The sequence below is a fragment of the Aquarana catesbeiana genome, linkage group LG02, assembly GCF_042186555.1.
Source record: "Aquarana catesbeiana isolate 2022-GZ linkage group LG02, ASM4218655v1, whole genome shotgun sequence".
Lineage (NCBI taxonomy): Eukaryota > Metazoa > Chordata > Amphibia > Anura > Ranidae > Aquarana > Aquarana catesbeiana.
The window spans coordinates 122301949-122321025 of record NC_133325.1 but is presented as its reverse complement, the minus strand read 5'-3'; the positions used below and the strand labels follow the sequence as shown (position 1 = coordinate 122321025).

General features: G+C 41.9%; 1 protein-coding gene across 2 annotated transcripts in view; it reads right to left on the bottom strand.

Moving 5' to 3' along the window:
* The window catches only part of ATP8A2 (ATPase phospholipid transporting 8A2), a 1045467-nt gene that overhangs the window by 39647 nt on the left and 986743 nt on the right, over positions 1-19077 (bottom strand). For both annotated transcript variants that reach the window (XM_073613412.1, XM_073613413.1), the window contains exons 34-35: positions 17912-18000; positions 309-413 (exon numbers count right to left, since the gene is read on the bottom strand). In XM_073613412.1, coding sequence (XP_073469513.1) covers positions 309-413; positions 17912-18000 — 194 coding nt within the window. The remainder of the gene's footprint in view (positions 1-308; positions 414-17911; positions 18001-19077) is intronic.

The following is a 19077-nucleotide window of genomic DNA, read 5'->3' as shown; positions in this document are numbered from 1 at the left end:
CCAAGCATTCAAAAATATACTAGTTTCTTTATTTTAGTTAAAATGCACTTGTGTTCCTCCTTTTGCCTCTCAGCAGGACCAGGGCAAGTAGCGAAAGGGGGGTGTGCTCTACTGATTGCTCTACCTTGCGCATGAAGCCACGAGACATAGCATTAATATGCCTTGATGCTGATCCACTTCCTTTAATTTGCAAAAATACTAAACATTAAAATATAAAACTGATAAAGGATTTCTTCTGATGTCTAGCAGAGGATAGTACAGGAACTATATAAAGTTTCTACAGTAAGTGGTTAAAACTTCTTTTTTACCTTTTTCCATTAGAATCACGCATGGCAGCCTTGCTCATCTCCTTGGAGCGGGTCTCTATCTCCTGGACTTGCTCTAGTAGAGTTTTGTTATAGGTGTGCTTGGCCCTGCATAAAAATAAATATGTCAGTCAGTTTTCAGCATAATGAATTATCATACAGGGCCCTGAGATGTGAAGGTCAATTCTATGTTTGCAGATAGGCAACAGAGGCACAAGTCTTGGGCGGAAGGATTTTAGGGGGCTGAAGCTTGGTCCTTGCTTCTATGTCGTTTTCCCCCTTCCTTGTTAGGAAAGCCTTTGGGAAAGCAAATTTTATTGTAGTATTCACCTCATTTATGTTAGAACTTTACCGCCATAGAGATAAAGTGGTTTTAGAGGCTGCAAAGAAAAAGCAGTCGAAGGAGGGAGACAACTTTAGAAGGTTTCAGTCATTTGTTCTTTTTTTTGAGTATTTCTTAAAATGTATAAAATGCTTTACTTACTAAATTTTCACACTCTTATTTCAGTATACTTAAAGCTTTAATTTGGTACATGAAATTCATACAATATGTATGTTTATGATTATACATAGACATATGTTAACATACGTTAGTGTGTTTAATAGCTAATACTATTGCTAATATTTTCAATGCAATATTTCTCAGATTCATTCCTGAATATAGAGACCCCAAATATGTATAGGTTTACTGGTATATATTTGCAAAACAAGCATGTTCATTTTACGATTTAAAGCGGAGTTCCACCCAAAAGTGGAACTTCCACTTATCTGTCTCCTCCCCCTGGTGCCACATTTGACACTATTTGGGGGGGGGGAGCAGGTACCTGTTCTTGACTGTTCTTGTCCCCTCCTCCTCCCTCCTCTACTGTCAGGCCAGTAGGAGAGCGCAGCCGCACTTCGCGCATGCGCAGTAGGCACCTGTCCGTGAAAGCTGAAAGGCTTCACTGCTGTGTACCCTAGCCAGTAATCATGGCGGCAGCACTCGTCAGTTGATGGAAACAACAGCTGTGGTGCCGACATCGCTGGACTCCAGGACAGGTAAGTATCCTAATATTAAAAGTCAGCAGCTACAGTAAGTGTAGCTGCTGACTTTTAATTTTGAGGGGAAGGCAGAACTCCGCTTTAAGGGACAAGGATTTTCTTATGCCATGGAGTTTATTGGCCTATGGCACTCTAAAAACTTATAAAACACTAATAAAATCATCCCAAAGGAATTGTCTGGTATATTGTAAATACGGCAGTTGTTTCTTACATATATTATTGAAAAGTAACACAAAAGATTACATATTTTTGACTCTGTCAAATTAATTCCATTCCAAATGGATTTTTAAATACTCTGTCTAGTCTTCCCTACTGCCCAAATGACAGACGGGGAGCTCCCAGAGTGAATAACAGGATACCAGGCTAGGAGGCTGAGCAGTTTGTTGTCATTGGCTGTAGCTCTTCCCAATATACTGCTATGGAGTTTATAGTAGACAACAAAACCAAAGAAATTCCAAGCTCAACTTACCAACCAGCCTGTAACCAACCAAATTAACCTGTCTAACATTTAGAGGTAGGACTACAGAAAATACTGTAGCTTACGCATGTATTTGCAACTGTGTGCAAACTAAACCCCTGTTTTTAAAGCATACTGTTAGACAGGATAATTTGGTTGGTTGCAGCCTGGCCGGTAAGCTGAGCTGACAATTTCTTTGGTTTTGTTTTGCATGCATTGCCAGTAAGACCCCTTTTCACACTGAGGCACTTTTCAGGCTTTTTAACGCTTAAAATAGCCAAAAAAGTCCTGCAAGCAGCATCTTTGGGGCGGTGTAGGAGCGCTGTATACAGAGCTCCTACACCGCCCCTGCCCATTGAAATAAATGAAAAGCGCTTTGGAAGCGCTGCAACACAGGCGCTTTTAACTTTTCTTTGGCCGCTAGCGGGGAGGGGTTAAAAGTGCCCCGCTAGCGGCCGAAAAGCACCACTAAAACAACAGTAAAGCACCGCTAAAACTAGCGCCACTTTACCGCCAACGGACTTGCCGCCCCAGTGTGAAAGTACCCTTATAGGTGAGGGCAGTGGCCATTTGTTTGTACAGTTTATAGTAGAGAGCAAATCCAAAGTAGGACAGACCTGTTGTAGGACTGTACCTGCCACAGCATCTGTTCTAAAGTAGTCCATAAACTTGTTGGGTAAAAACAGAGGAAGGTCACAGTTCTTATAAAACACTACCAGAGGCCTTATCCAATAACACAGTCCACGAACATAGCACCAAGTGGAAAATGCAATACCCAAAGCAATCAGAGTCCATCTTGCGTTGGTCTGTCCTGGGAAAGTAATAAAAGCTGACATATTTTGACTCAATTATGTAAGATTACCTCTAAGATGACTAAGAAAAAAAGTTTTTACTCAATTTAGAGGTAACTAGTCTAACTAAAGAGTTAGAGGTAAATAGTCTAACTACTTTAGTATCACTAAAATATATACTTTTTATTTTAGAAAACTGTTTTCTTCCTGATACCCCAGTCATCTGCCAATGAAAAAGTTTTGCACGGCCATTTCGAACTTGTACACAGGATGTGTGCCTGAGGAAATACATGGCAGGTTAAACTGACAGCTCTAGAGCGCAAAGTCATAATTAAAGCAGAATTCATCTTTACTTTGACAAGGCAAGACGACATGAAAAACATAAGGAAAAAAAATGCTTTCACCAGCAAGGGATGGAAAACATACGCCTTCATAAACAAGGAAGAGAATCTATAGGGAATGACACGCTCTTCAATTATTTACAGTTGCCGTGAAGAATTCTACAGGAGCCGTGCCAGCAGCAGAAGGGTAATATTGCCTCGGAAGGCACTCTGCGATGTCATAACATGTGAAATGAAGAGCAAAAAATGCACAGATTTGTTTATTCAACTTGGCTCCAGGGATGTCAGATCACACAAACACCTAATCAGGTAATAGAAGCAATCATCTTCCAGATCGCTGTTCCGGAAGAAGAGTAGTAGGCCTCATTTCAGAGAGCTACCGCATGAAAAGTATGAATGCGCAACACTGTAACAACAAAGTGTCACTTCAGCACGAAAGGGCGCGCAGAAAGCACAAGAAAGGTTACATTTGAATAAATATGACAGGAACGAGCAGGTAAAAAGAAGCAATAAAATATGTATTTTTTAAGTGTCACTAGTATGAAACTGCATGATGATATAGCAGAAGAAATGGAGGATGAAACCGTGCACTCTGTTCTCAAGTGTCTGCCTGGTGCTCATCTACTGTTCTCAAATTAGATTTTCATCTTCCGTGAATAGCTGTTGCTTCATTACTTCTATCAACTATTAAAAGAGACCCAACACTTTTCACATTCAATGCAATTTTTTTGAAAAGTTACCCACCCATTTTTATACCTACCACTTTATATTCACCTTCATAGCACTTCCCCGCCGCTCCTCTCTCTCAGGCACCTGCCACAAAATGCTCAGCATCGGCTGGTGTCTGATGACGTGTGATGACGTTACCGCGTCCCTCATGTGACTGTTCAAAGGCCTGGTAATTGGTGTGTACCATCGCACTCAGAAGCATTGGGGATTTTATGTCAGTCACAGAAGTGGGAGGAAAGTACTTTAAAGGTGAGTGTAGGATGGTCAATGGTAAGCCAGATTTTTATTGCAAGGCATCTGCCTGAGGATCTGCCAAACCTATAGCATCTGTTTCAAGGCTGGATTTACTTCTGACTCTCTGGATTAAGATTCTTTTGCTACTGTTTGATTTACATCTGGATTTACCATTCTTTTGGGAAATCTAGGTTCAGGCAGTACTAGAAATCTGATAAAAGATAGATCCACTAAACTGAAACATTTAACTCTCTCAAATGATGAATCATATCAATGCTTCACTTTTGGTTTCAATAGAAGCCCTACACACTTCTGACCACACACCTACACCATGCTGTGTAAATATTTAAAATATATATATATATACTTATATTTAACAAATAACAAATAAAGTTTTATTGAAAATAAACAAAAAATAAACAATATTGATAAAGCAGTTGCAAGATAGGCTCTCAGACACATCAGACATTATCCAAAACACATACATTGTTTAATTTGCATGTTGATACAAACATAACATGCCCCACCTGCACAAAATCATTACAGCTATACCATTGATAAACAGTATAAATGAAATCCACAACCCCTGACTCATGCTTTGAAATGCACAGTTAAATTCCATAATCAAAGGGATATGACTTAACCAATGAGTAGTCAGTCAATAATCAGGTCAAGTGAAATCAGGCCTGGGGTATCCAGCCAGAGACCCCAGAGATGATCAAATATACAAATATACATCCCTTATGCTGGTGGATGTACTTCCAGTTTAAGAGTCTCACCCATACACTGTACCCACTCCTTATGGGAAAGAGAATCAGCAGACTTCCAATACCTAAGTATAACTCTTCAGGCTTGAAAAAGGACTCTAGCCACCACTTCTCTAGTAGGAGCCTGTAATTGGAAATCATCTAAAATGCCCAGAAGACATAGTTTAGGGTCAAGCAGGACAGAGATCGTAAATACAATATTCAGAGTGTTCATTACCCTTACCCAGTATATAGGTAATTATGTAATTTGGGACAGCGCCAAGTTAAATGAATCAGATCCCTGTGACTTACTGCAAGCGTGAGTATTTAGTATGTCCATTTTGTGTAACCTGACGGGGCAAAATGAACGCTCAGGAGTATACATAATTGCATGAGTCATGGGCTATGTTAAGGGAACATTGGGGTACTGCCTGAAGAGCTTCCTCCCACTGATCTTCCACAAATGGGCCAAGGTCCATCTCCTACCTCCCTCCTGCAGTCAAGAGGAATGATTTCAAGAATACACTTAACAGCATAGCATAGCAACAGGAAATAAAGCCCTAGTAGAGACTGTATAGGCCATCATGTTAAACACTGGCGTTAGATATTGATGCCACTCCACTGATGGGCCCTGAGCCATTATAGCATGTTTGAGCTGAATATAGTAAAATAGCACGGACATTGGCAGAGAAAAATTTGCACATAGTTCCTCAAAGGAACAGAGAAATCCATCTTTAAAGATATGGTGCAGATGGGTTATACCAAACTTGCGCCACCTCAGAGCTTGTTCCACTTTTGCCAACTCAGGGTAATTGTCATTCCATATGGGGCTGTCAGGGGTGAAGCTAGTAACCTGCTGCAGCTGTTTAGCCTTATTCCAAATTTTCTGAATAAGGGCATATGTAGGCAGGAGACGATTAGACTTTGCAAAGGCCACAGCCTCCAACCCTGTCAGTATTTCTGTCACTTTGGTTGTATATTGTAGGATGCACATAAAGGAATCAGGAGATGACTGGTCTGGGCAAGAAGGGGAGGTCAGCCCCCTACAAAGGTGTTGTAACTACACAGTTACAATTGGAGTTTACATCACGAAAAATACTCAGTGGTATAACCACAGGAATGTTGTGAAGGAAATATAATAGTTGGGGCATAATCATTTTGACTAAGTTTGCCCCTGATTTTATCCCTTAAACAGTTTAGCATTTAAATTAAAACAGCAAAAGTCCACCGGCTGGGGTGCAATCTGTATGTCCAGGTATTTAAATGAAGGGGCAACTGGAACTGGGGCCTACAGAAGTTGAAGAGGGAGTCCCGCGAAAAAAAAAAAAATTAAAAGTCAGCAGCTACAAATACTGCAGCTGCTGACTTTTAAAATAAGGACACTTACCTGTCTCCCGGGGTCCAGCAATGTCGGCACTCGGTCCTTGGGTGCTGTCGCCTCCATTCTCTGTAAGGGAATCAGGAAGTGAAGCACTGCGGCTTCACTTCCCGGTTCCCTACTGCTCATGCGCGAGTCGCGCTGCACTTCCTAACTGGTCCCTGCTGTCTCTGGGACCCGTGTGTGTCCCAGCAGACAGTGCGGTGGGGACAGGAAGAGGCATAGACTCCCGTGGGAGTCTTTGCCGGAAGTGGGTGCAAATACCTGTCTTAGACAGGTATCTGCACCCCCCTCCCCCCTGAAAGGTGCCAAATGTGACACCGGAGGGGGGAGGGTTCCGAAAAGCGGAGAATTTTTGTGTGAACCTCCGCTTTGACAGCTGTGGACTTTTGGAGCATAAAACCCAGATTGATCCGGGATAATAAATCGCTGAGATAATCTTATTGAAATATAGGGCCAACACTTTTGCTAAGATTTTGATGTCACTTTGGAGTAGGGAGATCAGCCTATAAGACACTGGTTCAGTAGGATCCTTGCCCGGTTTCCACAGGAGCATGATATTGGATTTCGTCATAGAATATGGTAAAGTCGCACGTTCTCTAGCAGTATTAAACACCTTTAGTGGAAATGGTAACATCCTTCCCTATATTGCTTATAGAACCCTAATGGTAGGTCATCATCAACCTGCGCCTTGCAGTTAGGGAGAGCGACAGTTGCCATCTGTAATTCCTCCAAAGTTAAGGGGGAATCAAGCATTCTCTGGTTTCAGGTGGACAGTTCCAGGAAGCGGATACCGTTCAAATGGGTCAAGATATATTCAGGTGCGTGTGTGTTGGATTTGTATAGAGAAGAATAAAAGGAGATAAGTTCCATAATCATGCAATCCGGAGTGGTAAGAAGCCTGCCATCCCCAGTTTGCAAGGCGTCGATAGTGCCCCCAGACTACTGGGCCCATGCAATCCTGGCCAATAACCTTCCCGTCTGTTCTCTCTCCTTGTAGAATGCCAGTTTAGTGAATAATTGTTTCCTATCTGCCAAGGATGATACCAAATGGTCTAGATCAGTGGTTCTCAACTCCAGTCCTCGGGACCCACCAACAGGCCAGGCTTTATGTATTACCTTGGGGAGATGCAGACTAGAATACTGCAATCACTGAGCAGCAAATGATATCACCTGTGATGGATTTCAGTTATCTTGCAAACCTGGCCTGTTAGTGGGCCCTGAGGACTGGAGTTGAGAACCACTGGTCTAGATAGCCATGACCCCTCGGCAGAGTCCTTGGGATTATCAACACAAGGTTTCTTCACAGTAAGAGCTGTGAAAATGTGGAATAGACTCCCTCCAGAGGTGGTTCTGGCCAGCTCAGTAGATTGCCTGGATTCTTTCCTAGGTGTACATAATATAACTGGGTACTAACATTTATAGGTAAAGTTGATCCAGGGAATATCTGACTCCCAGGTGATCAAGAAGGAAATTTTTCCCTTGCTGTAGCAAATTGGATCATGCTTTGCTGGGGTTTTTCGCCTTCCTCTGGATCAACTGTGGGTATAGGATTGTGTATACGGGATTATATGTTTTTTTTTTTTTTTTTTATATATATTGGTTGAGCTAGATGGACTTCTGTCTTTTTTCAACCTAACTATGTAACTATGTAACACATGCTTGCTCCAGTTGGCGTACCTGCTGTTCAAGCTCAACACGCAGACCACTGGTGTTACGCTTAACTCTATTAATTTGGGCTATGAAAATGTCTCATAGGAATGTCTTAAAGGCCTCCCAACTCTGCATTATATTTGAGTGATTTTCATGAACCACAATAAAGTCCTCAATAGACCTGTTCATATTAACATGAGAAGGGAAGAGGTTAAGCCAAAAAGCATTGAGCTTCCAAGGGGTACGCCTAAGGATTTTTGTGGGCTTAACTTCCAAATGCAGTACCAAGGGGGAGTGGCACAATATTCCTCTAGGAGTGTACCTGATATTAGTAGGGAGAGGCAGCGAAGAGGTGATACCCAGGCAGAGGTCGATCTGGGACAGGGACACGGTTTCTAGTGAGGGTGTCGAGCACACCAAAAGTCAATCCAGCCCACCTCTTGCATTAACCTGTATAGGACAGTACCTCTATCATTAGCTCCTAAAGAAGGAGGAGGGTGTTTGTCTAGAGAAAGGGTGGAGATAACAATTAAAGTCTCTCATCAGTAGGAGAGGGAGATCAGATTTGTCAGCAGGTAAGCCAATAAGGATTGCAGCACTTCCCTAGTAAAGGGAGGTTGAATATACACCACTGCTATAAAACATTGTACAGTAAATATCTGACAGTGTAAAAATACTTATCTACTCTCCCCATTCACCAATGCATCAATTTCGTGAAACACAAGGGAGCACTGTATCAAAACACTCACCCCTCTGGAATAGGCGGTGTGGGTGGAATGATAGGACCAGCCCACCCAAGCATACTGTAAGCAGGACATAGTGTCCTTATTGAGGTGAGTTTCCTGAAGGTCATAAATACCTGGGTGATATTTACAGAAACTGGTGGTAATCACTGATCTCTTTAAGAGGTCATGGATACCCCGCACATTCCACAAGATAATGAGTACTCCCGTCATTTGACTTCAGTTAAAAGATATATTTAGCCAGGATCATTGATGCATCTTGTAAGGTAGAGCTGTACAGGTATAGTGTAGAACGGAGCCAAAGAGGTCACTGTAACTCCTTGGAGTAACGTAGTGCAATTTGAAACAGGTCAAGTTTTGCAACAGATAGTAGAGAGGACTATCCTGGAATGTCAACAGACAGTAACAGTGGTGAAATGTGCGGCACAACAGCACCCATGGAAATCGCCAAAATCTCTGTAGTCTCTTCCCAGAGCGGATGCTATTGCTCTGGGGTTCCCTGAGAGACAAACGCTAACATTCCTCATCAAGGACTGATATTCCCATATTTCCAGCTACATATTGACCTATACGAGTCTGCTGCTGGGACTTATTTTGGGGATCCTTGTGAGGGATCTCTCGAGCCTTGAGGACTTGCCTTTTATTTGGTGATTTTCTTAATTCTGGATATGTGTTCCCATATTTGCTCAGCGCCATCCTAACAATCTTTTTAACAAATATTCGATTCCATGAATGTAGTGCTCAGTATCACCAACTTTCATGTCCCTGAAGAAGGGATTTACCTTGAATCTCCCGAAACACGTTGGATCATAGGAGAAGTGTTTTTTCTCATATACTATATATGGATATTATGTACTACTTTGTGTACGTTTGTTGTCTTTGACCGTCATACTGTTTTATGAAATAATACATTTTTTTATGTTTCGAAAATACTGTGTCTTCAAAAGTTCGCCCTTAAAGTCCCTTAGTACTAGGGGGTACTCATTCTCTTCAAATATACTTCCCAGAGCATAGGTAACATGAAGATCTAGCAGCATAGATTGCAACAGGCATATTCACTGCCAAACAGCTCTCACAGAAGTAGATGCTCACTGTCCAAGCAGCACAAGCTGACAAGATCCTGGGGGATTGAAAACCGAAAGATGCAGTTTTCATAAGTGAATCCCTCGCATGGTCTGAAGAAAAAGGGAAACTGAACCTCCCCAGTCCCCCCACTTGGGGTGAGCTTGATTTCAGAACAAAATACTTGGAACCTGTAGTTATAATCACACTGAAATGATAGCCTTACTGTAGAAACACTGTGGATCAGTCGGTATCCGCTGCATTAGGATGACGGCAGAGATCCGCCTCATGAACATTGATCCAGTCAGAAGCCGATTCACAGAAGTGAGACTGGCCACCAGATGTTATGCGGAGCCTCGCCGGGTATAGCATGGCGTATGTGGCTTGGAGGCGTTGCAGTAGTTTCCTGACTCTCGGCTTTCTCTGGAAGGCCCACTTGCCACTTGCTTAGTCATCTGAAAGTCATGCAGGAGTGGTGGGAGTCCCCCAAGTCACTGATGCAGCCTCCCGTAGACGTCGTGCGTGCTCTAATTTTCTCAAGGTCTTGTCGTATCAAGGCAACATCCTCTGACAGGCTGCCCAGATGTGTTTTCAGCTTATTGACTGATGCAGCACATTTATTAACCACTTTCAGGATTTCCCAGAGTGTAGGTTGTTCTTGTTTTGAGGGGTTCTCATCCATTTCATCCTGAGACTGATCCTCCTGCTCAGCAAAGATTGCCTCTGTCCCACATGTCTGACCCTCCTCCTCCACATTCACATCCAGCATGTCTGCTGCAGTGGCAGCGTTTGGGCATAATATAACATGTCTCTGGTGTAGTTCTTACTTTGAGACTTTGCACTTCTAGATTTAGAGCTTCCAGTCTCCTTGTCCTTAAGCTTCTGAGCTCCACGTGGGGTCCGCTGTGGAAGAGCAGGGGTGCCATGTTGGGGGCCAGAGACCACTCCATCCTCATCCTTCGTTCTGGTCATGGCAGCAGAGCAGGCTGTCAGCGAGCAAATTGGCAGAGTCAGCAGGCACCAGGGAGCACGCAGGTCACTCTCTGGATTTCAAAACAGGTGTTGCAGACCGGGGAGAGTATCAAAGACAGGATCAGCGATGGGGGCAAAGAGAAGTGTGTCTTCTCACATGCTGATCTTGGCCTTGCCCCCCCCCCCAAAAAAAAAAGATTTTTTAACTTGCCATTCTTATGTGCATACTCTGACTTTGTACCCGCTTCTGCGAACATCTCTAAAAAACAAGATTGTATGAAGGCATCTGTATGTGTCTGAATTCAATATAAATAATAAGTTCAAGTATAACTAAAGGCAGAACCTTTTTTTTTGTTTTAGATAGAGTGGAGAGAGAGTAGAACACCTGTCAGGTTTTTTATTGATGCCTGTGCCCCAGCTAGGGAGACTTACCCCCCTGGTTCCTATTATCCTCAAAACTGAAAGTAAAAGAAAATCCCAAACTTCTGGTTGTCCCCAGAACAGGAATAGTGGTGATATCTACCAATGGGGACACTAGTTCTGGTGACCCTGGTGACAACCAGGAATTCTCTCACTTTACAGAGATTTTCTTCCACTTCCTGTTTTGGCTTTTGGACAGGAAGTAATAGGAAACCTCACAAATAAGACACATATAAGCTGTACAGGGGCCCTAACCCTCTCTTACTCTATCCTCTAAATGAAAAAAAAGTTATGCCTTTAGTCCTACTTAGAATTTGCAGAGTAGTTGTAAATCTTTTTCGTAACTTTTCAAATTTCGAGCATTCCAAGCATCCAGCAAATCATCCCAAAAGGCAAGCTGGGAACAGAAAGCTTCTTCTCAAACCTTATTTATGTATGAAAACACAATCCCAGGTTTTTAACTCTAAGATAGTTTATAAATCATGCTGTTAAAACGTTCCTACATTTGCGGCCTAAAGTAACACTGTATGTTGATAAGAGCCACGCTCTGCCCCCCACAGCGCTGGATATTTACTCTAATGTGGCCTATAACAGCACACAGCCGCTAACTCACCAGCTCTAGTAGCCAAGAGTGAGTGACCAGGGATATCCTTCTTGAGCCGTGTTATTGTTACCCTGACGTCCTCCTAATCCTGCTGTGAACAACTGGTGATTTGTAGAGCACTCTCTAGCTAAGGCTGGGGAGATATCGGTCAAATCTAACACAATTGGCTTTGTTGTATAATGGGTTGAGTAAGCTTGTTACATCAATTAGTTGGGAAGTGTTACAGAAACCTTGCTCAAAATGGAATTATTTTGACAGTGCCAGACATGACAAGTCATGTTTATATGGCTCAGCTGGAGAACTTTCTTCATGGGTTTAGTTTGTACTTCAAGAGTTATTCAAACTTTTTTTTCATATTTTTTTCAGGTAAGAAAGTAGAAAAAAAATATGTTTAAAAAGAAACCCCTGGCAGTAAAGGAGATCTTGCCACCATTCCATGCCTAACATAAAAGTAAAGATACTTGCATACTCATACCTGATTTCCAAAAGGACACTGCAGCTCCCTCTCCTGGGTCTGGGTGTCAATCAAGGTCCTGGCAGTGGCTCAGGAAACCACATGTGATCTGCAAAGGCTGTCAATGCAGATTGTTCGAATCCTCCCTGGCCAGGACCTTGGCTGACATGAGGGCCAGGGAGGGGGAGCAGCTGCCTCTTTTTGGAGTGCAGATCCTGCAACATTATTAAATGTGTCAGAGGTTATTATAAATATAAGGTCTATTGAAAGCACAGCAGGGGAGAAAAACAATAAAGGAAGCTGAATTATGGCTATGTAAGTACCTTTACTTCAAATGCTTATCTAGTTAGGCATTGGGTCTCTTAAAAGAAAATCTGTCACTTTCTCAGGCTAGCTCACCTTTCACCCGCTGATCTTCATCATCACCACTTTGGTTACCTATCAGGGCCCTTGGAAATAACCAAAGTTTGAGTATGTCTAGCCTTCCTTCCAAATTGGGGGGGGGGGGGGTGATAGGTCATTAACCTTACAATATGTAAGCTCTGACATGGTTTTTCTTTGCTCTTTGTATCTCCATTAATAAGATTCCCTTAAGCTCACCATTTATGTGTCAATATGATTGTACAATCTCCTTTAAGCCGGCCATAAATGGATCAAAATTTCTGCTGAACTGGCCAAATCTCGTTCCGTCTATGAGAAGGCTGGTTGTACTGAAGTTGATCCATCAATCAACTTTAGTACAACCAGCCTGTAATTTTTTTTTTTTGTCTGATCACTGCCAGAGGCTATAGCCGCTAGCAGCGATCATTGGATTATGCCGGTGGGAAAGCCTCCTCGCGCTCCCTGCAGGCAGAACACAATGGCTCCACGGAAGGCGTTCCCCCATCAGCAATGACTATGTTGATGAGAGAATCAAGCAATTTTCTTTCCTTCAACCTGTGATTGAAGGAAAGAAAACTGAATAATATATGGCCTGCCTTAGATTTACCATCAACAATTTAGTGCAAGAGCCTGCATGACTGCATACCCTTTATATATATATATATATATATATATATATATATATATATATATATACACATACATACAGTATATATTACATTACATTAGTAGGAAAAAAAATAAATTAAAAAAAATGGTTAACAGGAAATCATTTCAGCTCACTAAGCTTCTTACTGTGATAAAAAAAATCAAAGCAAATGTATTGCTGTGTTTGTGAAAAGCATTTGGCATTATTAATATAAAGTGCTTGTTGTTCTCTTACAACAAGAACTATAGAGATTGTTGTTCAATGATCAGTTAGACTGTTGAGTAGGCAAATATTTGTATGAACAGATGCAACCATCCAGTCTTTGGTTTGCATCTGCACAGTTTAATATGCTGACAGTTGCGCTGCTCTTTTAGCTGTGCCTGGGAGCAATCTGTTTGTAGAACAATGTGGGGTTCACATAGTGACATAGAATGACAGCTCAGCAATCTGTTTGATCAGCAGATTTTTATAAAGCTATCAAAGTTGGGTGCCATATGATAAGAAGGACTCTGTACTTTCTCAGTATTTTGGTCATAGCGGCTACACATAATTCCAGGAAATATTTCTTTACCTAATGGTATATTTTATAATTCTGGTGTGGAGAAAAGATGAAATGAGATGGCTGTGGCATGATCATATAAATGAATTAGGAAATGATCTAGGGGTAATAATCCATGCCATTCCATGGTATTCCAAGACCTTCCTAGTCAGTTGCTACTGATCTCCTAAAAGAAGGCTGGTGTGAAAGGTCAAGACCCAGCAGGTCAATATAAATATGCATGCTAAAGCTACAATTGTTCTAAGAAACATAATTTGGCATTTGAATTATATCTATCGTACTCCTTTATATACAGTACCCGTAACACTGCCATCTTTCAGTTGTGAAAATAAATGTGTCAATTGCCTTAGATGCCAAAAAAAATGTATATTTCTATTTTGCCAGTTTTCTAACCTACTAGGTCTTGATCATTTACTTTTCTCCACTTCAGTCAAAGCAATAAAGCTTGGTCAAGTTGGGTCATCTCTGGGCTCTCTCCTCCAATCAGAAATTTCCATATATTCGATTCACAGTACTGTGTAATGTGGTAAACCCTGATTAGCTTACAGTTCTACTTTTTCCCTCTCCCAAGCTGATGTGCAGAGGATTAGGTTGACTAGTATAAAGGTGAATAGAGGTCCTTTTTAAAAATACATTTATGTATTTTTAAGGATTGCCTAACTGAATGAATGGTTACAAAGCAGTATACGACTATAAGAAGAAAAAAAAGCGTGAGACTTCAATTGGACTTGGATTGCCACTTAATAGGAATAAGTCAGAATTGAAAATAGGCAAGAATCAGAAAATTAATTCCTAAATGATACTTCTACTCAGGGCTTTTTTTCAGCGGGAACGCGGGGGAACGCAGTTCCAGCACCTCTAGCACTGGTTATATGTAATGGCAAGGGGTGCTGGGATATACTGGAGGATCTATTAATGCTAGCTGCTGGAAGGGGTCTATAGTTGGGAGGGTCTGTTTTTGCTGGTGGGGGATCTATTGTTGAGGGAGGTGTCTATTGCTGCTTGGGGGGATCTACTGTTGATGGAAGGGTCTATTGTTGCTGCGGTGGATCTACTGTTGGAGGGGTCTATTGTTGCTTGCTGCTGAAGGGTCTATTTATGTTGGCTGCTAGGAGATATCTTTTTGCTGGAGGGGATCTATTGTTGCTGAAGTGGGTGTGTTGTTTTAGTGGGAGCATCTATTGTTGCTGGGGGATCTATTGTTGGTGTTGGAGTCTGTAATTGCTAGAGATATCTATTTTACTGCTTTTCTTGTTATAATTAACATATTCCATACAAATTACTTGGCACCAAAAAAAAAAAAAGATACTTGGTTCTGTATTTTCTAAAAGGGGCGGACTGGGAGGTGGCTAGGGAGTGGTACCAAGGGATGTGTTCAAAGGTGGGTAGGGGCGGAGACAAGGGGTGACTCGAAAGGGAGGAGTACCTGCACCTATTCTCTGAGAAAAAACGCCCTGCTTCTACTTATATTTAAATCCTTATTTAGCTTTGCTAACTTTATCTGAGGATGACTCTTGGAGCTTAGAGTCAGAGATAAGGGACTCCTTAGGTTAGACAGTTGCAGTGCTATTAAAATGTCTAAACTGATGGTAGCAACATGTGCTGCCTAGTGTCATACATACAGTAAGGGAAAAAGTATTTGGTCCCCTGATGATTTTGTACGTTTGCCCACTGACAAAGAAATGATCAGTCTATAATTTTAATGGTAGGTTTATTTTAACAGTGAGAACCAGAATAAATACAAAAATATCCAGAAAAACGCATTTCAAAAAGGTTATAAATTGATTTGCATTTTAATGAGTAAAATAAGTATTTGACTCCTTCGCAAAACATGACTTAGTACTTAGTACTAGTTGGCCACCAGGTTTGCACAAATCTCAGGAGAGGTTTTGTCCCACTCCCCTTTGCAGATCCTCTCTAAGTCATTAAGGTTTCGAGGCTGATGTTTGTTAACTCGATCCTGCAGTCCCCTCCACATATTTTCTATGGGATTAAGGTCTAAAGACCACTCCAGGACCTTAATGTGCTTCTTTTTGAGCCACTCCTTTGTTGCCTTGGCCGTGTGTTTTGGGTCATTGTCATGCTGGATTACCCATCCACGACCCATTGTCAATGCCCTAGCTGAGGGAAGGAGATTCTCACCCAAGATTTGACGGTACATGGCCCCATCCATTGGCCCCTTTGATGCAGTGAAGTTATCCTGTCCCCTTAACAGAAAAACACCCCAAAGTATAATGTTTCCACTACATGTTTGATGGTGGGGATGGAGTTCTTGGGGTCATAGGCAGCATTCCTCCTCCTCCTCCAAACACGGCGAGTTGAGTTGATGCCAAAGAGCTCGATTTTGGTCTCATCTGACCAAAACACTTTCACCCAGTTCTCCTCTGAATCATTCAGATGTTCATTAGCAAACTTCAGATGGGCCTGTACATGTGCATTCTTGAGCAGGGGGACCTTGTGGGTACTGCAGGATTTCAATCCTACATGGCGTAGTGTCTTACCAACTGTTATCTTAGTGACTATGGTCCCAGTTGTCTTATGATCATTGACAAGATTCTCCTGTGTAGTTCTGGGCTGATTCCTCACCGTTCTCATGATCATTGAGGTGAGATCTTGCATGGAGCCCCAAACGGAGGGAGCTTGACAGTTATTTTGTGTTTTCCATTTGCGAATAATCGCACCAACTGTTATTACCCTCTCACCAAGCTGCTTGGTGATGGTCTTGTATTCCATTCCAGCCTTGTGTAGGTCTACAATCTTGTCCCTGACATCCTTGGACAGCTCTTTGGTCTTGGCCATGGTGGAGAGATTGGAATGTGATTGATTGATTCTGTGGACAGGTGTCTTTAATACAGGTAACAAACTGAGATTAGAAGCACTCCCTTTAAGAGAGTGCTCCTAATCCCAGCTCGTTAGCTGTATACAAGACACCTGGGAGCCAGAATTCTTGCTGACTGATAGGGGATCAAATACTTATTTCACTCATTAAAATGCAAATCAATTATAACTTTTTTGAAATGCGTTTTTCTGGATATTTTTGTTATTCTGTCTTTCACTGTTAAAATAAACCTACCATTAACATTATAGACTAAACATTGCATTGTCAGTGGGCAAACGTACAAAATCAACAGGGGATTAAATACTCTTTTTCCTCAATGTAAAAAGATCTGGATCAGGAAATGCTTTATAATTTGGAAAACTTGAGGTAGTTATCAAATAAATATAGGTTTAAATGAGTGAGCTTAATCAAACATCACCTTCAAGCAAAGAGCTCAGGAAGCAGCACCTACTGGAGTGTTATGCACATTAAACCTACACTATATTGCTAAAAGTATTGGGATGCCTGCCTTTACACACACATAAATTTTAATGGCATCCCAGTCTTAGTCCGTAGGGTTCAATATTGAGTTGGCCCACCCTTTGCAGCTATAACAGCTTCAACTCTTCTGGGAAGGCTGTCCACAAGGTTTAGGAGTGTGTCTATGGGAATGTTTGACCATTCTTCCAGAAGCGCATTTGTGAGGTCATGCACTGATATTGGTCATGCACTGATATTGGGCGAGAATACCTGGTTCGTAGTCGCCGCTCTAATTCATCCCAAAGGTGTTCCATCGGGTTGAGGTCAAAACTCTGCAGTCCAGTCAAGTTCCTTCACCGCAAACTCACTCATCCGTGTCTTTATGGACCTTGCTTTGTGCACTGGTGTGCAGTCATGTTGGAACAGGAAGGGGCCATCCCCAAACTGTTCCCACAAAGTTGGGAGCATGAAATAGTTCAAAATGTCTTGGTATGCTGACACCTTAAGAATTTCCTTCACTGGAACTAAGGGGCTGAGCCCAACCCCTGAAAAACAACCCCACACCATAATCCCCCCTCCATCAAATTATTTGGACCAGTGAACAAAGCAAGGTGCATAAAGACATGGATGAAGGAGTTTAAGGTGGAGGAACTTGACTGGCCTGCACAGAGTACTGCCCTCAACCCAAAAGAACACCTTTGGGATGAATTTGAGTGGAAACTGCGAGCCAGGCCTTCCCATCCAACATCAGTGCCTGACCTCTCAAATGTGCTCCTGGAAAAAAGGTCGAACATTCCTAAACTTGTGGCCAGGTTTCCCAGAACAGTTGAAGCTGTTATAGCTGCAAAGGGTGGGCCAACTCAATATTGAATCCTATGGACTAAGACTAGGATGCCATTAAAGTTCATGTATTTGTAAAGGCAGGCATCCCAATACTTTTGGCAATATAGGATTATATAGGAAGAAGAAGATAATTTAGTTAGTTGTTCAGGCCAACAAGTATAGTTGCTCCTTCAAGCACCTAATGTGGCTGTTATTATGTAACAGAGCATGAGACACCCTAAAATATAATTGAAATTTAGTATATGACTTACGCTCTCCATGCTACATCCCGTATTAGGCAAGCAGAAGGAACCAGCAGTAATCCAAGCCAGAAGTATCCAGACTTTAATACCGTTCCTGCCTGAAAATAAAAGAAACAGAACTGTAACAATGCCAATATAAAAGCCCTAGGCATAGGTCATTTTATGATTTCGGTATACGCAAGAGTGTTTACATCTCTACAAGATGGAGGTGCATATAGACCACTTAGATGACATTTCAAACTACGCTGGTGCCAATCCTGGATTTGTTTGCTGCACTGAAACCAATCATGTTTTGTTTTTTTTGCTGCACTGACACCAATCCTATTTTTTCCTTTTTTTTGTTTCACTGACATCAATCCTGTGGGTATTATACAGCACTGACACAAATTCTGTGGGTATTTTGCTTCCACGACACCAGTCCTGGGGGTTTATTATTGCAGTCACTGACACCATTGATGGAGTATTCACTCACTAAATATACCTTTTACATTTTTTAGCACTCTAGGCAGAAAAAGTTGCCTCCCCCTGCCTTACAAATGCCTCCTAAACAAGGCAAAAACAAGTCGCAATGTTATATGCAATTCCCAAGTGTGTTAATGCGTATGTTTTGTGGGAATGTAACCTTGATGTTCTGCCCTGGATGTGTGTTAGTAAACTTCATTAATGATGTAAATGGCAACCACCAACTCTGTAGTCATAACAGAATGACAGAGTTTGGGTACAAGTGGCCAGAGTCATACAAGTAGCGTAGTCATATTTGGCGGAGTGAGGCCTCTAATGTTTCCTTCAGGACACATGACAAAGGGCAGGTGTTCACACTCTTATCCATCAGTTGTTGGGTGCTAAATCCTTCAACTGCTGTCAAAGTGACAAGATGGCTGGAAGAACATTGCTGCGTTATCAGCTGACATCTCAGAGGGGTCTTTGTATTTAACTCCCTAACTAATACAACATAAACAATCCACCCATAGATGTCCTGGAAAACCATCCTAGATTACCGGGAATATTGTTCCCTACTGCTGAACCTTCACACTTATATTTCATTCCATACCCCCCATAACATGGAGAAAAAAAATAAACATGTTTTTTCAACATCTGAATATTTCCTGTTGTTGGACACAGCTTACTGTACCTTGCATACTGAATATGAAAAGTATTTTTCAACGAACATATAC